At 63.4% G+C, this 15369-nt stretch overlaps 1 protein-coding gene and 1 long non-coding RNA gene across 7 annotated transcripts in view; both read left to right on the top strand.

The window, feature by feature from the left end:
• Positions 1–15369, top strand: part of MACF1 (microtubule actin crosslinking factor 1) — a 148819-nt gene that overhangs the window by 2955 nt on the left and 130495 nt on the right. The window contains exon 1 of one of the 6 annotated variants that reach the window (XM_063356207.1): positions 3993–4158. The exons of the other annotated variants lie outside the window; for them this stretch is intronic. Within the exon in view, the coding sequence (XP_063212277.1) occupies positions 4065–4158 (94 nt within the window). The 5' untranslated portion in view covers positions 3993–4064. Of the gene's footprint in view, positions 1–3992; positions 4159–15369 lie in introns of those variants that run through there. 6 annotated transcript variants of the gene reach the window in all.
• LOC134525380 (uncharacterized) lies at positions 11401–12561 on the top strand. Its single transcript, XR_010073761.1, has 2 exons — positions 11401–11486; positions 12190–12561. It is a non-coding gene; the product is annotated as an uncharacterized LOC134525380 (long non-coding RNA).

Here is a 15369-nt window from a genome sequence, read left to right as displayed (position 1 = left end):
TGGTGCCACTCGGGTGCATTGTGCCATCCCAGCTCGCGGGCGTCTCCAGGCAGGAAGAACCAGTTGATTCAAATGATGGTTCTCGAAAACGCGCTGTCTGGGGCTGGGGGAAGCAAACGCGCAGGGTGCGGCCCGAGCGCCAGCACCGCCGAGGCTGGGACATGGCCGGGCTGCCGAGGCCACACCGTGCCCGTCACCGCGCACGGACCCGCTCTGCCCCGGCAGCCCCGTCCTGCGGGGTGCTGAGCATCCTCCCACGCCCCCGGGACGGACCCTGCCGAGGCACAGCCATTTCCCCAGCTGCGTTTCTCCCCGCCTGCCCGGGATGCCGAGCGCTTGTCGTCATGCTAGCTGGATCCAGCCCGTGATTAAAGGCAGGGGGATGTCACAAAATCTGGTCTCATGCAGATTCCCCATTAAAAATAACTCGCGAGGTGCAGCTAGACAGTGCTGAGCCGGGAAGAAAGAGTTAGGAGACAGTTTTGTGTCACCAGGTTTGAAAATGAGCTGAAATATTGATTCAGAGCCTTGCATTATTCAGCGGGACTGTCTGCAGCGCGCCGGCCGTGCCGGTGCCTGTCCCCACCACGGGGATCGGGGATCGGGGACGGCGATGGGACATTCTCCTGGGGAGCTGGCGGCTCTCGGTGTGCCTGGGGAGGGAAACGGGGCTCAGCTCCCTGGAACCCCCGAGAAAGGGCAGCGGGGACCCCTCCCGGCGGTGGGGATGGAGCCTGGGCAGTGTGTGGGTCTGGGGAGCCCCATCCCGCACCCGGCCATGGACCTTGCAGGGCTGGCACCGGAGCGTTAGCACCTCGGGGGTTTTGGGGGGACACGTGGCTCTGGGGTGCTCTTTCTTCTTGCCGTCCATGGGGTCCAAGGGTCTCTGCATCCCTTCTGGCCATCAGAGCCAAGGAAAGGAGGATGTGGCCGTGCCCAGGGAGGGGACACGCCAGTGAGGACCTGGCAGGAGGTGCCGGTGGGGCTGGGACATGCTGCTCCCTCCCTGGTGCCTGAACCACTGGTACCTGCGGTGCTGGGCCGGGTCCCCAGGCAGCGTCTGGAGCCGTTCCCTGCTCTGCTGGCGTCTCCCTGGAAGGCGGTGGCACGGGGGAGGCAGGGGGGGAGCAGGACGGGGCGGGGGGTCAGAGTCCTTGGCCCTGCATCGCTCTGTCTCGCTCCAGCCACTTGGCAGAGGGTGAGGGTGGTGGCTGCGGGGGGGCGGGGGGAGCTGCTTTTGGAAGAAAAGGCTCTTTCATGCGCTCCGTCCTGCCAGGGGTCACGCTCTGCTGGGGGGTGCTGGGGCGATGCTGGGGCAGAAGGGGCCGGGGGGACGCAAGGGTGCGAGGGGTGGCAGGAGAGGCGTCGCGGGGGCTTTCCAAGGGCTGCGCTTGGTCTCTTTGAAAAGGCTCCTGGGAGTCCTTTGTCACCGGGGAGCGTCACCGGAGCCACTGGCAGAGGCAGCCGTGGCCGGGCGGGGGGAGATGTGCCTGAGCAGCGTCCGCGGGGACGTGGGAACGAACCTCCTTGTTCTCCGCTGCCTTGGGAGCACCAAAACCCCCGCTCGTGGGGACGGGGCGGGTTCCGAGCAGCGCTCCCTGTGCCCAAGGAGGAATTAAGAAGTGCCAGCTGGCCGCCGCAGATTTCTCCTTTCCCTGGGAACGCGTTTTTGGGTCAGACGGACGTTGCGGGGCGGCTGCGCAGGCAGAGCCAGAGGAGCCGCATCCTGGCGCGATGCTGGGCCGCCCGGGGAGGGCTGCCATGCCAGGGCACCGCCGGGCACAAAGGCAGCCCTGCCACGAGGCCGCCGCGCCGGCGCGCTCGCCCGCCTTTAAACCCTCCTCCCCACAGAGGCACTGCCGGGCACCGGCGCTCGGTGCGACATTAATTACTTTTCCTAATTAAAGCATCACGGTGAAGGGGAGATGCCTCCGAAGCCAGGGCGAGGGGGATGATTTGTGTCGCCCCCCAGGCTGGGGACTGCGGGAGGAGGAGGATGATGATGGTGGCGGCTGCTGCTGCTGCTGCTGCTGCTGACGATGGCCCCTCGCCATCGCCTGGGGGGATGTGGGGTGCAGCCCCCCCCAGCACCCCAGGGTGGCACCAGGAGGTTTGGGGGCCCCTGGGTGACGGTGGGGAGACACACGACGTCTGGGCTGAGCCGGATGGGGCTTTTCTCGTCGCCATGGTTACCCAGCTGGCGGAGCCTGGCCCTCTGGTTGCCATGGGAACGGCGCAGCCGGGGTGAAAAAGCAACATCTTGCGTTGGCCAAAAAAGGCCGGGATTTGCCCCGGCGGGTGGAGGGGGGCAGGGGCTGCCCGGGGGGGGCTGGATCCGGCCTTGGGTCATGGTGAGGGGGTGCCCTATGGGCTGAGAGAGGGGGGGTGGCTGTTGGGGGGTCGGGGGGGTCCCCTGGCCTGGGGACAGCCACCCTCGTGCCCCCAGAATGGCCGTTTCTGTGGGAGGTTTTGCTCTGCCGCATCCAGAATCGCCGGGGGGGCTGGGGTTCGGGGGGGTCAGTGGGGTTTCTGGTGGCCATGGGGGTGCCAGGCAGGTTGGGCTCTGTGCCCTGTCCCCATTTCCCCATGGGCTTTGCCCCTGGCCCTGGCTGTGTCCCTTGGTGGGGTCCCCCCTGTACCCCAAAGTCCCCCGGGTGATGCCACGGGGCTCCCCGTTCCCCCGTGCCCCCCCCAAAGTGGTGCCGAGGGACCCGGCTCTCTCTGCACATCTCGAGCTGTGGCACCTGGGGATCGGCTGGGAGCACCCTGGGGGGGAATCCCTGCCGAATTCAGCCTGGAATGAAGGAAGTTTTGCAAAGTGGGAGCCGGAGGGCGGTGGGGGGGGGAGCTCTCGTGCACCCCATCCCCAGCAGCATCTGACCCGTCCCGGCCTTCACCCCGTGCTAGGTTAAAAGACGCTGTGGGGCTGTTTCCATGGGGGGGGGTAACAGCGTCTGGCACCCATGGGTGAACCATGGGGCTGCCCTCCATCACAGCCGGGGTCACTGCCCGGGGACCCCCCCAGAGCCGATGTCCCCCAGCTGCTCCTGTCCTGTGACAGCCGTGGGGGGGCCGAGCCCCGGCGTTTGGCAGCAGGGTTTGAAGCGTCCACCGGCCGGGCTGGCCTCGGGCACGGGGCAGGAACGGGGCCAGCTGAAATGGTCCCCTGCTTGGGTGCACTGAGGAGCACTGGGAGGCACTGGGAGGCACTGGGAGGCACTGGGGAGCAGCGCTCTGGGCACAGTGGGAAGCAGTGCTTTGGTTGCATGGAGCACACTGGGTGCACGGGGGGTTAATACCCTTGTTGCACTGGGAGATGTTGGGATGCAGCGCTCTGGGCTCTCTGGGATGCACTGGGATGCATTGGGATGCAGTAGTCTGGTCTAACTGGGATGCACTGGGATGCACTGGGATGCAGCGCTCTGGGCTCTCTGGGATGTACTGGGATGCAGCGCTCTGGTCTCACTGGGGTGCAGTGCTTTGGATACACGGGGTGCCCTGGGAGGTAATGCCCTTGTTGCACTGGGAGACGCTGGGATGTACTGGGATACAGCTCTCTGGGCTCACTGGGATGCGCTGGGAAGCACTGGGCTGCAGCGGTTTGGGTGCACTGGGGGCACTGGTTTCCACTGGGGAGCCCTGGGAGGCCCCGGCGCGGCGGTAGCGGCGGCGCTGTTAGGCCCCAGTGTCACGGGTGGGCGGTGTCAGCCCCCGGTGTCACCCCCCGGTGTCACCCCCCCCCCGGTATCACCCCCCGGTGGCCCGGGCCCCTCCCGCCCGGGGCTGCCCCACGCGGCCGCCAGGGGGCGCGGCGGGGCCGGGGCGGGTTTCGGGGGCGTGGTCAGTGCAGGGGGCGTGGTCATTACAAAGGGGCGTGACCATCATCGGGGCGTGGCCAATGCCCCAGGGCGGAGCGCCGGCAGGGGGCGTGTCCGCCGTGGGCGTGGCCGGCGGTGGGCGTGGCCGGCGGTCGGGCGGCGGCGCGGGCGGAAGCGGCCCGGGCGCAGACCGGCCCTGGCCGCCGCGCCGGCAGCTGCAGCGAGGCCGCCGGCACAAAGGCCGCCATGGCCGGGTACGTGCCGGGGCTGCTCCCGGCCAACCGCAGCCAGGAGAAGGAGTTCGTCCAGGCCTACGAGGACGTGCTGGAGCGCTACAAAGGTACCGGGGGCGGGGGGACCCGTTGCGGGGCCTGGAGCGCGGCCGGGCCGCCCCGCGGGGGATGAGCCGGTGGCGTGACTGCGGCCCGGGGCGGTGGGGGCTCCGGTGTCCGCGCTGGGGGCGTCCCCGTGGGCCCCGCTTGGGCGGGATGGTCGGGGTGAGCGTCCCCGGGGGGCTCGGTGTCCCCGGCGTGAGGTGCCCGGGGACCGAGTGTCCCCGGTATCCCCTGCGTGGGGGTGGCCAAGGGATGAGTGTCCCCTGCGTGGGGTGTCCCAGGGGAGGGTGTCTCTTCGTGGGGTGCCCGAGCGCAGAGCCTCCCAGGTGTCCCCTCTGTGGGGTGCCCGGGGGCTGAGTGTCCCCACATCTGAACTGCGTGGGGTGCCCAGGGGATGAGCGGCCCTGGTGTCCCCTGTGTGGGACGGCTGGTGTCCCTGTGTCCCCTGCGTGGGCTGCCTGGGGGCTTAGTGTCCCTGCGTGGGTGTCCTGGGGTCCCTGCGTCGGGTGTTTGAGGGCCCAGTGTGCCTCTCTGGGGTTCCTGGGGTCCCTGCGTCCCCTGCATGGGGTTTCTGGGGGCTCAGTGTCCCCTGCGTGGGGTGCCTGGCATCCCAGCACCCCACCTCGCTGCTCAGAGCATCCATCATCCCAGTGCCCTTATCCCGGGGTGGCATAAGGTACGTAGGGACCCACCGTCCCCTGTCCCAGCTCCGGCTGCCCCGGTGTCCCCATAGCCCCTGCGGGGACGGGCTCCCTCTCCCGGAGCCGTACCTGGGCAGGGACGAAGGGCCGAGGCGCTCTCCGGGCCGGCCGTGCCGGTGCCGGTACCGGCAGTGAGTGTGCAGTTTTGATGTTGGTGGCTCATCTCTGGGAGTTGCATGCGTTTCCATTATTATTATTATTATTTTTCTCCTCGCTGCAGAGATAGACTTGTCTTGGAGCCCAGATTTCAGCCCCACAGGGCTCCTCGCGCTCTGTTTTGTAAGTTTAGCAGCCAAGTCTCTTTAAAATGCGGATGGCCGAGTCGAGAGGAGCCAGGCGCTCGCGGCGCCCGTTTCCTTTTCCTTTCTGCCTGCAGAGAAAGGGGAATAATGGATTCCCCATCTCCCTGATTCAGGGGGTGCCACTCAAACCTCCTGGAGGTGGGAGAAACGCGCAGCCTCCCTCCGCTTTCACAGGGAGCAGGGAATAAAAGCCTCTTCGGGTGCTTTGGACAAGGCCGAGTCACGTTATCCAGCGCTTTTCCAAGTACTTGACAAAGTTTTTATTAATAAAAAGCCTCTTTGATGTAGTTGGGTTGAGCGTGGAGACGCGCAGGAAACGGTGCGGCGGGTGCCAGCGGCTGGCATGCAAAGAGCTGTCGTTTGCATCGGTTTTGCTTTGTTCCTAAAATAAAATAAAATAAATGAAATTACAATGCCTGCCGATGCCACCGGCCGGCAGTGCTGGGCTGGGCCAGCCCCGTGCTCCGGCTGTCGGTGCCTTCGTTGAGCAGCCGGTTTCCCCCGGGAAGGAGGGTTTTTTAGGTGATGCCTAATTTTTACAGCGGGTTATGGCAGAAAGCTGGGAGTCGCTTGGAAATACCCTGCTGGGTGGTGTTTGATCTTGTTTGTGGTGCTTGTTTGGTGTAGGGGGAAATGAGTGTTTATCCTGTATAAAAAGCTTTCCTTTGCCTTCGACCTCTTCCCAGCTCCCTGTCCCACCTGCACTGGGAGGGCTGGGTGGGAGCCCCCAGTTTGGGTTGTTGGGCTCCGCGCTGGTGGACACGTTGTCTCTTCCCCCCTTTCCCCCCATTGCAGCTCCTCTAAACGCTTTGGTTTTTCCTGTCTGAAACAAGTTTTCTACTGGTTTCTCCCCTCCCCCTCTTAATCCTGCAAAAAATGGAGAGTTTTCATTGAAACGTGACTGCCGCGGGCCGAGCCGCGTGGGGAGACCCGTGGGGTCGGTGTCTGGCTCATGGTGGCTACCCCGGACCCGGCGCTGCTGGCACCAGCTTGTGCCATGGGAAGGCCAGGAGGACGCTTGGTGCTGCCGATGCCAGGAGCCATGGGGAGGGTGCGAATGCCTTCCTGCGTTTCTCTTTCTAATAGAAAATAACCTAAAAAACCCCCAATTTGAGCAACGGGGCCTCCGCCGTGGAGCAAGCCGGGGCAGGTCTGGAGGCAGGGAGGGTGGTGGCATGGAAAGGGTTCTGGAGCCGGCGCAGTGAGCTGCAAATCCTGCTGCTTTTCTCTGCTGAGCAGGGGTTAACCAGCTGGCAGATCCCTGTGATTTATTAAAAAAAAAAAACAAAACAAAAAAAAAAAACCAAGCAACAAAACCACCCACCGTAGGCAGAGGAGAGCTGCCGGGGTGCCGGGTAGGTGTGCTGCGTTGCTGCGGAGCGGGGTGGGAGCGGGGTGCTGGGGAAGGAGGTTGCGCATCAGCGGCGTGGGCGCTGCGGGGGCACCCATCCCGGCAGACCTGACTGCTGCGTGACGCTGCACCCCAGTCCCCAGGGGGCTGATTGAGCACGGGGATGGGAATGGGGCTCAAGGGGGGGATTTTGGGGGTGCTGAAGGCTCCGGTGCCGCCTCACAGTGCTTAGAGCATGGCAGAGCTGTGTGGCTTCCTCCGTCTGTTTGCATCCTGGCGGGACACGGCACCCTCCGGGTTGTGGTGTCCCAAACAGTGGCTGGCACTTGAAGCCGGAAGGTCTCCATCTCCAAGACCTTCACCAGTCTGGCCCAGTTTCCCAGGGCCGCGCTGGGGAGGCACGGCGGATTCCAGCCCCTCTTGCCTCATCGCTGGAACGTGGTGCCGCGGCACATGCCGGGACGTGCAGCGCCGCTGCCGCAGGTGAGGATGACGAAGGCAGTGTGGGGGTGACGGCAGAGCTTTTGGGGGCCCCTCAGAATGCTGCCACCACAGCAGAGCCACCAGTCAGAGGGGTCTGGGCAGGAAGGGAAGTCCTGCTCCGTCCTCCTGCGGGCACACGGGGTGCCGAGCGGGGTCAGCGTCCCAGGGCAGCTCTCCGCTCCCACGGCACCTACGTCCCATGGTGTTTTGGGGGATGCTGCCCCTCGCTGTTGGAAAGCAAGAGCCGGGCCGTGGCTCCATGCTGCAGCAGCCCCCAGGGACGCCAGGCAGTGCAAGGGTGCAGGCAGCGCTGCCAGGCTCCAGGTCACGCTTTCCCTGCTCGGAGAACTGTAAACATTAACTAATCAATCTTGGTGAAATCCTTTCTTTTTGATAATTAACCCTTTTCATGATCCAGGTGTAGAAATCTGGAGCTGTAGTGTCAGACAAGCCCTTTCCCACCCCCGGTGCCGTCTCTGCCCGCTCCGTGGTGCCCAGCACGTGGTCTGGCTTGTTTGGATTGGGACAGCACGGGATGGCTTGTCACCTTGTCTGACTAACCTGACTCCAGTTAGGGAGGGAACAACCTTCCCAGGGACCGGAGGAGAGCCTGGGAGGTGTCAGACCCTTGGATAAATGAACAAGGGCATGTTGGACCCCTCCTTGGAGCCTTCGTGGTGGTGGGCAGCAGTCCTGGCCGTGCCCATGTGGGAAGAAACTCCTTTTTTTTTTTTTTTTTTTTTTTCTTTCCCCTCTTGTCTTGTCTTCTGCTATAAAAAATGCAACTAGAGGTGTCTGGAGCCCTGCGCTGGGGTCTCAGGGCTTGAAGACCCCTTGCCGTGGGTGCCGGGTTGCTGCAGCCGAGTGGCTGTGCCAGCCTGGCAGCGCGGATTTCATCCCACAAGGACAAACGTTGTTCCTGAGTGGGTTGCGTGAGGCTTCTGCGGTCTGTGAGAGCGCCGATGGGACCGGCAGTGTGGTGATGACTCCTTGCCAGCGGGGAGGAAGCCCTTCTTCCTCCTCATCACCCAGGAGGAGGGGTGTCCGAGCGCCGCTGTCAGAGTGGAGAGTCCCTGGCTCGAGCAAACGCGGGGGAAGCTGGGCTGGAAGCCATTGGGTTTTCCACCAGTGGCCTGGATAACGCTGATTTTTTGGGATGCACATGGGAGTCACTGGCTTCCCTGGTACAGGACGGGGACCAGAGATCAATGGGGACTCAAGAATGTGACGGGAGCCTTGGGCTGCCCCTGGGGGTGGCCGGACCTGGGGGTCTGAGGTGGAGCCCGAGCGCGCAGTGGAAGGTGCTGTTTCCCTCGTGTTTGTTTTGGCCAACAGGAAAATGAAGTTGGTGGTTTTTCAGGTGAGAGGATCCACCCCACCTCGCCCGGCCGGCTTTCTGCTGCCTTCGTGGTGGAGTCACCGCCATCCCAAGCGCCCGCCAGTGCCTCCTGGGCAGGGCTGGCCTTGCCGAGAGGCTCGTGCCTCCCGTCGCCATCCCGCCGGCGTTCCCGGTTGCAAAATCGGCAGAAGCGATTGCAATTGTCATCGTCGTCCTGGTGCCCGGTTAATGAACCAGGACCACAGCTGAGCCCTGCTCACAGGTCCTGGGGCTGGTGGCCGCTTCTCTTCCTTTCCATGTGCGTCTGGTCCAGAGAGAAAAGCCTCCGGGGAGGTGGGGGCGGTCGGTGCCTGCGCGAGGTGGCCGCATCCGCGGTACCTCCCTGGCAGGGTCGCCCAGACGCGGCACGGCTCCTGCCGGTGTACGGTGCCGTGCCGGCAGCGAGTGCTGGAAAGCTTTGATCCCGTTTCAGCGGCCAACTCGCCACCGAGCCCGGCCTTCGGAAAGGGCTCGCGCTGTTCTCTGTCTGTTCCTCTTCTCAGCACTGCCTGCACGCATTCCCATCAGAGCCTTTTCCTTCCCGGCTCACGCTCCGGGGCGAGACCGGAGTCTTTGACCTCCGTCTGCTGGTTTCTGGCCAACCTCCTTTCCAGGCTCGTCTCGCTTGTGTCAGCTAAGTTTAGACTGCTCTGGACATACCGTGGCTGATGCCAGCGGCACGAAACCTCCCAGAGGGAAGTAGAAAAAGAGGTTTTATTTAAATTTCAAGTGTCTTAACACCGTTGTTTGAATACCAGGGTGATAAGTCCCTTTGTATGCACCTAAAACGGATAAATTCAGGCTGCGGAAGCTGCGAGGGATTTAATTTCCAGTTTCTCCTGTCTCCGTGTGGGGAGAAGCTGTGCCGGAGCTCGGGGTGGGTGCGGAGCAGCTCCTCCGTGCTGGGGCTGCCGGTGCTCCTGCACAGGGTGAGGACAAGCAGCAGGAGGAGGGAGGACCCTGATAGAGCCATTTTTTGCCCCATCGGAGTGGCCGTCCCGGGGCTGTGGGCTCAGGTGGCTCCTGCCTGGGGCGGGAGGGATGCACCGGGCAGTGCCGGGAAGACGTGGAGCGCTGCTCGGCCAGGGAAGCCCTGGGAGGAAGAGACTTTTTGGGGGTGAGCAGATCGCACCAGAGGATGAGCCAGCTGTGTCGGTGGGCACTGGGGAGCAGAGCCGGCACCCGGCGTGGGATTTGTGACCGCTCAGCCTTCAGCTTTGCAGTGGCTCTGGTTTGAGGGGGGTGACCAGGGCAGTGTCGGTCTGAATCCATCGCTTCTCTGGGAAGGAGCACAGATACGTTCTCATTAATATTCCCCAGGGATGGTTTCCATGAGCAGCCTCTGCTGTGTGCCCGTGACGGGGAGCGTGGGCAGGGCTGGCTGATGCCTGGTGCAGGCTCTGCTCAGCCGGGGGGACACGGGGACAGCAGCGTTTCCTCGGGGCTGCCCCCATCATGGTGGGACTGTGCCCCCCGAGCTCAAATCCAGCCCGTCCCCGCTCCTCCCTGCGGCTCGGCCGTACCCAGGGCATCGCTGCCTCGGGAAGCTCCGTGCTGTGGACGGATCCTGGCAGCGCCAGCTGAGTTTTCCAGGGCAGATGAGGCAATAGCTGCCCGCGGGGCGAGGCGGCGCAGCGGTGGGTGTGATGGCACACCGGGGATGGCAGCTGTGAACGGGGCCGCGGTGGGAGTCACACAATGGCAGGGGTGGGAAGGGACCTCTGGAGACCATCTCATCCAAGCCCCTGCCAGAGCAGGGTCACCCAGAGCAGGTGGCACAGGGATGGCGTCCAGGCGGGGTTGGGATGTCTCCAGAGGAGACTCCTCACCTCTTGGGCAGCTTGTGCCAGGGCTCTGCCACCCTCACAGCAAAGAAGTTTTTCCTTGTGTTCAGATGGAATTTCCCATGTTCCAGTTTGTGCCCGTTGCCCCTTGTCCTGTCCCCGGGCACCACTGAGAAGAGCCTGGCCCCATCCTCTTGCCCCCGGCCCGTTAGCTCTTGCTGAGCTCCCCTCTCAGCCTGCTCTTCTCCAGCTGAACAGCCCCGGGGCTCTCGGCCTTTCCTCAGCTCAGAGATGCTCTGGTCCCCTGAGCATCTCCGGAGCTCCGTAACAAGGGCACGTTGCTGGCTCATGGGCAACTTATCATCTACCAGGATTCCCAGGTCCCTCTCCGCAGAACTGCTTCCTGGCAGGTCCTAATTTCTGGGGCTGGTGGTGGCTGTCCCCCAGGAGGTGCCCAGCGTGGTGGTGCGGAGCCAGCTGTGGCGTGTCCGTGGGCAGGACCCACAAACCGGCTCCTCTCCGCACCCCGATGGGTGGCTCACGCCTCTCCCATGCCGTCGGAGGCTGCGGGTGGGGTGGGAACCAGCGGAGCCGCTGCTGGGTGGCCGTGGGAGAGCCGAGGGTGGAGGCAGGGTGCTGGGCTCCCCGGCGGCTCTTGCCATCTGTCCTGCCATCAGCGTTGTCCCTGGCCTGGGTGTCCCCTGTCCCGCATCCCTGCTGGATGCTGACCTCAAGCTCCCCCTTCTCCTTCTGGACGCTCTTTCTCGGGGCTTGCTGGAAAATCTGGATTTAACATCTCAGCATTGCCCTTGTCTGGGGGGGCGGGACCCATTGCTGGGGTTTTGGGGTGTTCAAACAGCCTCCAGCTCGCAGAGGGAAAGCGCCGAGGAGGTCCCCTGCACGGCAGCATTTGCAAAGCGCGGAGGATGCTTGTGTTAATGAGCCGGGAAGTTTCATTTCCAAGCTCATGTCGTAGGTTTTTGTGTGTCTGGATGGATCCCACCCGGCTTGGGGGCCGGGGAGGGGGATCCTCCAGCGTCGGCATCCTGAGGAGGAGGAGATGATGTGTGGTGGGGCTGGGAGGCCGGGCGATCAGATTTGGTGTGTGTCTGGCTGTGGACATGGTAAAACGAGTCCTCGGATGTGATCTGAGACGTGTGCCCAGCCTCTGGGTCAGATAAGCCCAGCGATTCCTGGAAGGGGAGGGCTGTTGGGCAAGATGGTTTGGGAGATTTTGGGCGAGAAGCGGGATGCTGATCCCGGTGGGAGGGGTGGCAGGATGGGCTGGGGCTCCCTCTTGCTCTGACAGTGCCGATGGGACCCTGGATCCATGGGTATGGCAGCGGTGAGACACATCGGTCTGCAACGCGTGTCTTGTGTTCGTCCCTGGTCCCTGCAGCCGTGGCTTTGCGGCGCTGGCAGTGCCCTTCTGTCACCCCCCTTTATCAGCGGTCTGGACCAGTGAGTTCAGGGCGGCTGGCTGAGAGCTGCCAGAGCATAATCACGTTTTTTTTGTCGTTGTTGTTGTTTCCCTGTGCGTGACATGCTGCATTTCCATTTTTCATTTCCTGTTTGACCCCGTTTCCCTCCGGTGAGCCCAGGCCTGCCGGCGCTGTGCCCAGCCGCTTGCGGCCGCCGGCTCTCCCTGCCCTCCTCCGCTCGCACCGGTGCCGGGGAAGCTTTGCCGGCCTCCCACGGGTGTTTTGCACCTCTACAGCACCCAAGAGAGTCTTCTCCTCTCCCAGCCCCTGCCCTTGCCCACCTCGAGCTCTGCCGGGACCCCAGCCCGGGCTGATGGCAGGGTCCTGGCACGGTCGGGGACAGAGCCAGCTCTGCCCTGTCCCGCTCCCGTCCCCTTGCTCTGCCCTTGCTGCCTCCCAGCCCCGGAGCCGTGCCTTGGTCCCGCTGGGATGTTTGTGCTGACTTCTGGTTGTGTCACATAAGGGAGTAACTTCTGTCTTGGTTTTTATTAATCACTCTTCAGGTCCACGGTGGCCTCTCAAAGTGCTTTTGCCAGCAGCTTATTTTTCCCTGCAGGAAACTGTATACAAGGGTTCCCGTGGCAGTGAGATCCTCCTTGACCTTGGGCAATTTTGCTACAGGAGCCGTCCTGGTAAAGCTATCCAGCGGGAGCGACTCCTTTCCCTGCGGAGCAAGGCCAGGCCGTCTCCCCATCCCAGCAGTCCTGCACCGCGCATGCTGCCGGCAGCTGCCCTGCTACTTAATTAGCATGAATTAGCAGCCCCTGCACCACCTCCCTGGTTTCGATACGAGGATCACTACGAGTGATGCTGGGGACAGCTGGTGTGGCCGCGGCCATCGCATTGTCCCTGCTGGGGGCTGGCTGGAGCGGCGATGCTGCAGCCGTGCCGGCGAGGCTCTCCTAAAATAAATGCATCCCGCATCCCAGGCTTGCTCCCGCCACTGCCGTGGGTCACGCGTCTGTGCCCAGGCTCTGCCAGCGCCCTTGGTATGATGTGAACGGTCCCTGCCCCACTGCTGGCGATGGTGGGGAAGGGCAGTGTGGTCCCCCGCCATCCCCCCGACTCGTGTGTGCACATCGGGGAGCAAAAAAACCCCCCCGTGGGGCACTGCCCTGGGGCGAGGGTGACAGACAGCCATGGCGCAGGAGATTTAATTGCAGGCGGCTCCAGACGCTGCACGTGGAGATATTTCATCCTTGCCGGCTGTTTGGGATGCTTCTCGTTCTTGCTGCGGAGGGCAGTTGCCGGGCTGGGAGATGCTGGGATTCCTTGGCCGGCCGGGTGTGTGGTGGCCATCCCGGGAGCTGGGGGCTCCCTGCGGCTCCCCCCGGCCCCGCTGCACCGTCGAGCCAGCTGGAGCGATCGATCCTGCCTGTGCTGGGAATTCCTGGCGTTGCCGGCGGGGACAGGGAGCCGGGATGCTTGTGGATGGGGTCTGGCAGAGTCAGTCCTGCTTCCCGGTAACCCCCTCGGGGCGGGAGGAGGGAAGGACCCTTCTCCCCACTGCCGTGGGGTTCAGGGGGGTCTGGTGGGGGTCCGGCTGCCTTCCCACACCCCTCTGGTGTTAGATGGCGCATTGTGGAGCGGGGCAGGAGGGAGGCACCGAACCCCCTGTGAGTGCGGGGTTACCTGTCACCCTGGAGGTACAAAGCCCCGGTGGGTGCGGGGGGGAGAGCTGGGGTGCTGGGGGGGCCAGGGCTCCCCGGGGGCAGCCATTTCTCCCTCCTACCGTTGTAATTTTGGAGCGGTTGCCTGCTTGACGTGTCCGGTGGCCATCCCGGCGGTGCCTGGTCTCTCCGCTTTGCTGGGAAGGGGAGGATGGAGATAAACAAACCGGGATATTGACTCCCCCGTGCTGGGCTCCGCTCTCCGTGATGGAGGGGATGGACATGGTGTCCCCCCCGTGTCCCCTGCACGGGGCTGTTCCTGGCTTCCTTCTTGCAGCCCCTTTGTCAGCAAGAAGCAGGGTTTTTTCTTTTTTCTATTTTCTTTTTCTTTTTTTTTTTTTTTTTCTTTGGAGGAAAATTCCATTGTGCTATTTTTAGTGGTGACAACTTGGCTTCTCGCAACAACTTTATTCTGCTCCCGGCTCTGCCGGCGGGCGCGGGGGGGATGTCTGTGGGGTGGCAGCCGGGCTGCGGCGTGCTGGCCGGCGAGGGCTGCCATTCCAGGGGGCCACTTGCCCGCAGTCGCATGGGCTACCTCTCAGCGGGGTGAACGGGCACCACCCCGCCTGCTGCGGACCCACGCGTCCCTCAGGGCTCGGGCAGCTCCCTTCGATGGCAGCGGGTCCCCGGGGTGTCACCTCCATCCCCGCCGAGCCCGGCAGTGGGCGCAGAGCGGTGTAATTGGAGCATGGGGGGCTGCGGGGGTGGGGGGGGCACCTCGCCACCTGCCCCCCAGCTTCCCCCTTGGAGCTCCAGGGGGGATTTTGGCTCCCCGGTTCCCAGGCAAACAGCTGTCGGGGGCACAAGCAGCAACTGGCCTGTGGGGTTTGCTCCGCTCCATGGAAAGTGATACCCCCGGAGCGTGTCTGTCCCCACGGAGGTGTCCGTCTGTCCGCAGGGCTGCGGAGGAGCAGGGCCATGCAACCCCCTCCAGGGCCTCTGGGATGTGCAAACTGGTTTTATTAATGTTTTTGTGGGGCATCGCCATGGGATGCTGCTCACTTTGGCAACGGGAGGATCTGCATCCTCAGCACGCGGTGAAGGAGCCGGGGATTCATGTGCCGGTGCCCGGGCAAAAGAGGAATCTCTGAGACACAGGGAGCTGCCACCCCTGGTTTCTGGAGGGTGGTTTAGCTCGTGCACCAGGTCCTTGCTCGGGTTTCTCTCCTCTCCCTCCAGCGAAGCTCCCCACGCCGTGCGGGTGCGCCGGGACGGCTCTGCCATGGGAGGTGCTGGCCCTGCCGGAGCCCAAACGGGCAGATCCTGCCCCGTGCGGTGGGTCTTGCGCAATCTGCTGGGATCTCTCCGGAGAGACAGTGGGGTGGCACGGGGAGAACATGGTCTGGCACCACGACAAGCGCACTGCAACACTGCTGCTACTGATATTATTATTATTATTTATTGTTTGATTTGACAGAAGTGCTGGGAGATGCCCGGTGGACACCAGTCCTGCTGAAGGGCAGCAATGAGCGGGGTGGGCATTCAGATCCCCTCCTATCATGCTGGGCTGGTTCCTGCTGCCAAAAATTCCTTTAAAACGAGTAAATCTCCTTTCGGCTTTGTAAGTGCCTCGCTGCTGGTGCAGGTTGAGCCGGGGTTGGGGGGAGGCAGGAGGGACCTGCCTCCTGGGTCTTGCCTTGTCCTTTTTTCCAACACTTTATGGCACTTTTCTGGTGCCTTCTCCTGAGCTGGTGTCAGAGCCGCCAGGGTGGCTCTTCCCAGGAGGACGAGGACCCTGCACTCTGCCCACTGACTGCGTTTTCCCCGTCCTTGCATTCAAATCTTAAAGCCAGTTGTGTGTTTTTTTTTTTTTTTTTTTTTCCTTCCCCTCCCAATTCCCTCGAATGTGCTCCTTGCTGGAAATATCCCTGGGACATACAATCCCTGAAACCTCCAGCGTGGGGTGGGGGTAAGGATGCCGGGAGCCCTGGTGGTGCGGGGCGCTCGCTGGTAGCGCTGGGCTCATTTGCAAAAAGGGGGGTGGCCTCGGCCATGGGAGGTTTTCATGTGCCTCATCAAATAAGGGAACAGGAGGGCTGTGCTGGGCTCCCCGGTGGTCAAAGGGC

This window comes from Chroicocephalus ridibundus, chromosome 19, assembly GCF_963924245.1.
Source record: "Chroicocephalus ridibundus chromosome 19, bChrRid1.1, whole genome shotgun sequence".
Classification (NCBI taxonomy): Eukaryota; Metazoa; Chordata; class Aves; order Charadriiformes; family Laridae; genus Chroicocephalus; species Chroicocephalus ridibundus.
This window is presented reverse-complemented; position numbering and strand designations above follow the sequence as displayed.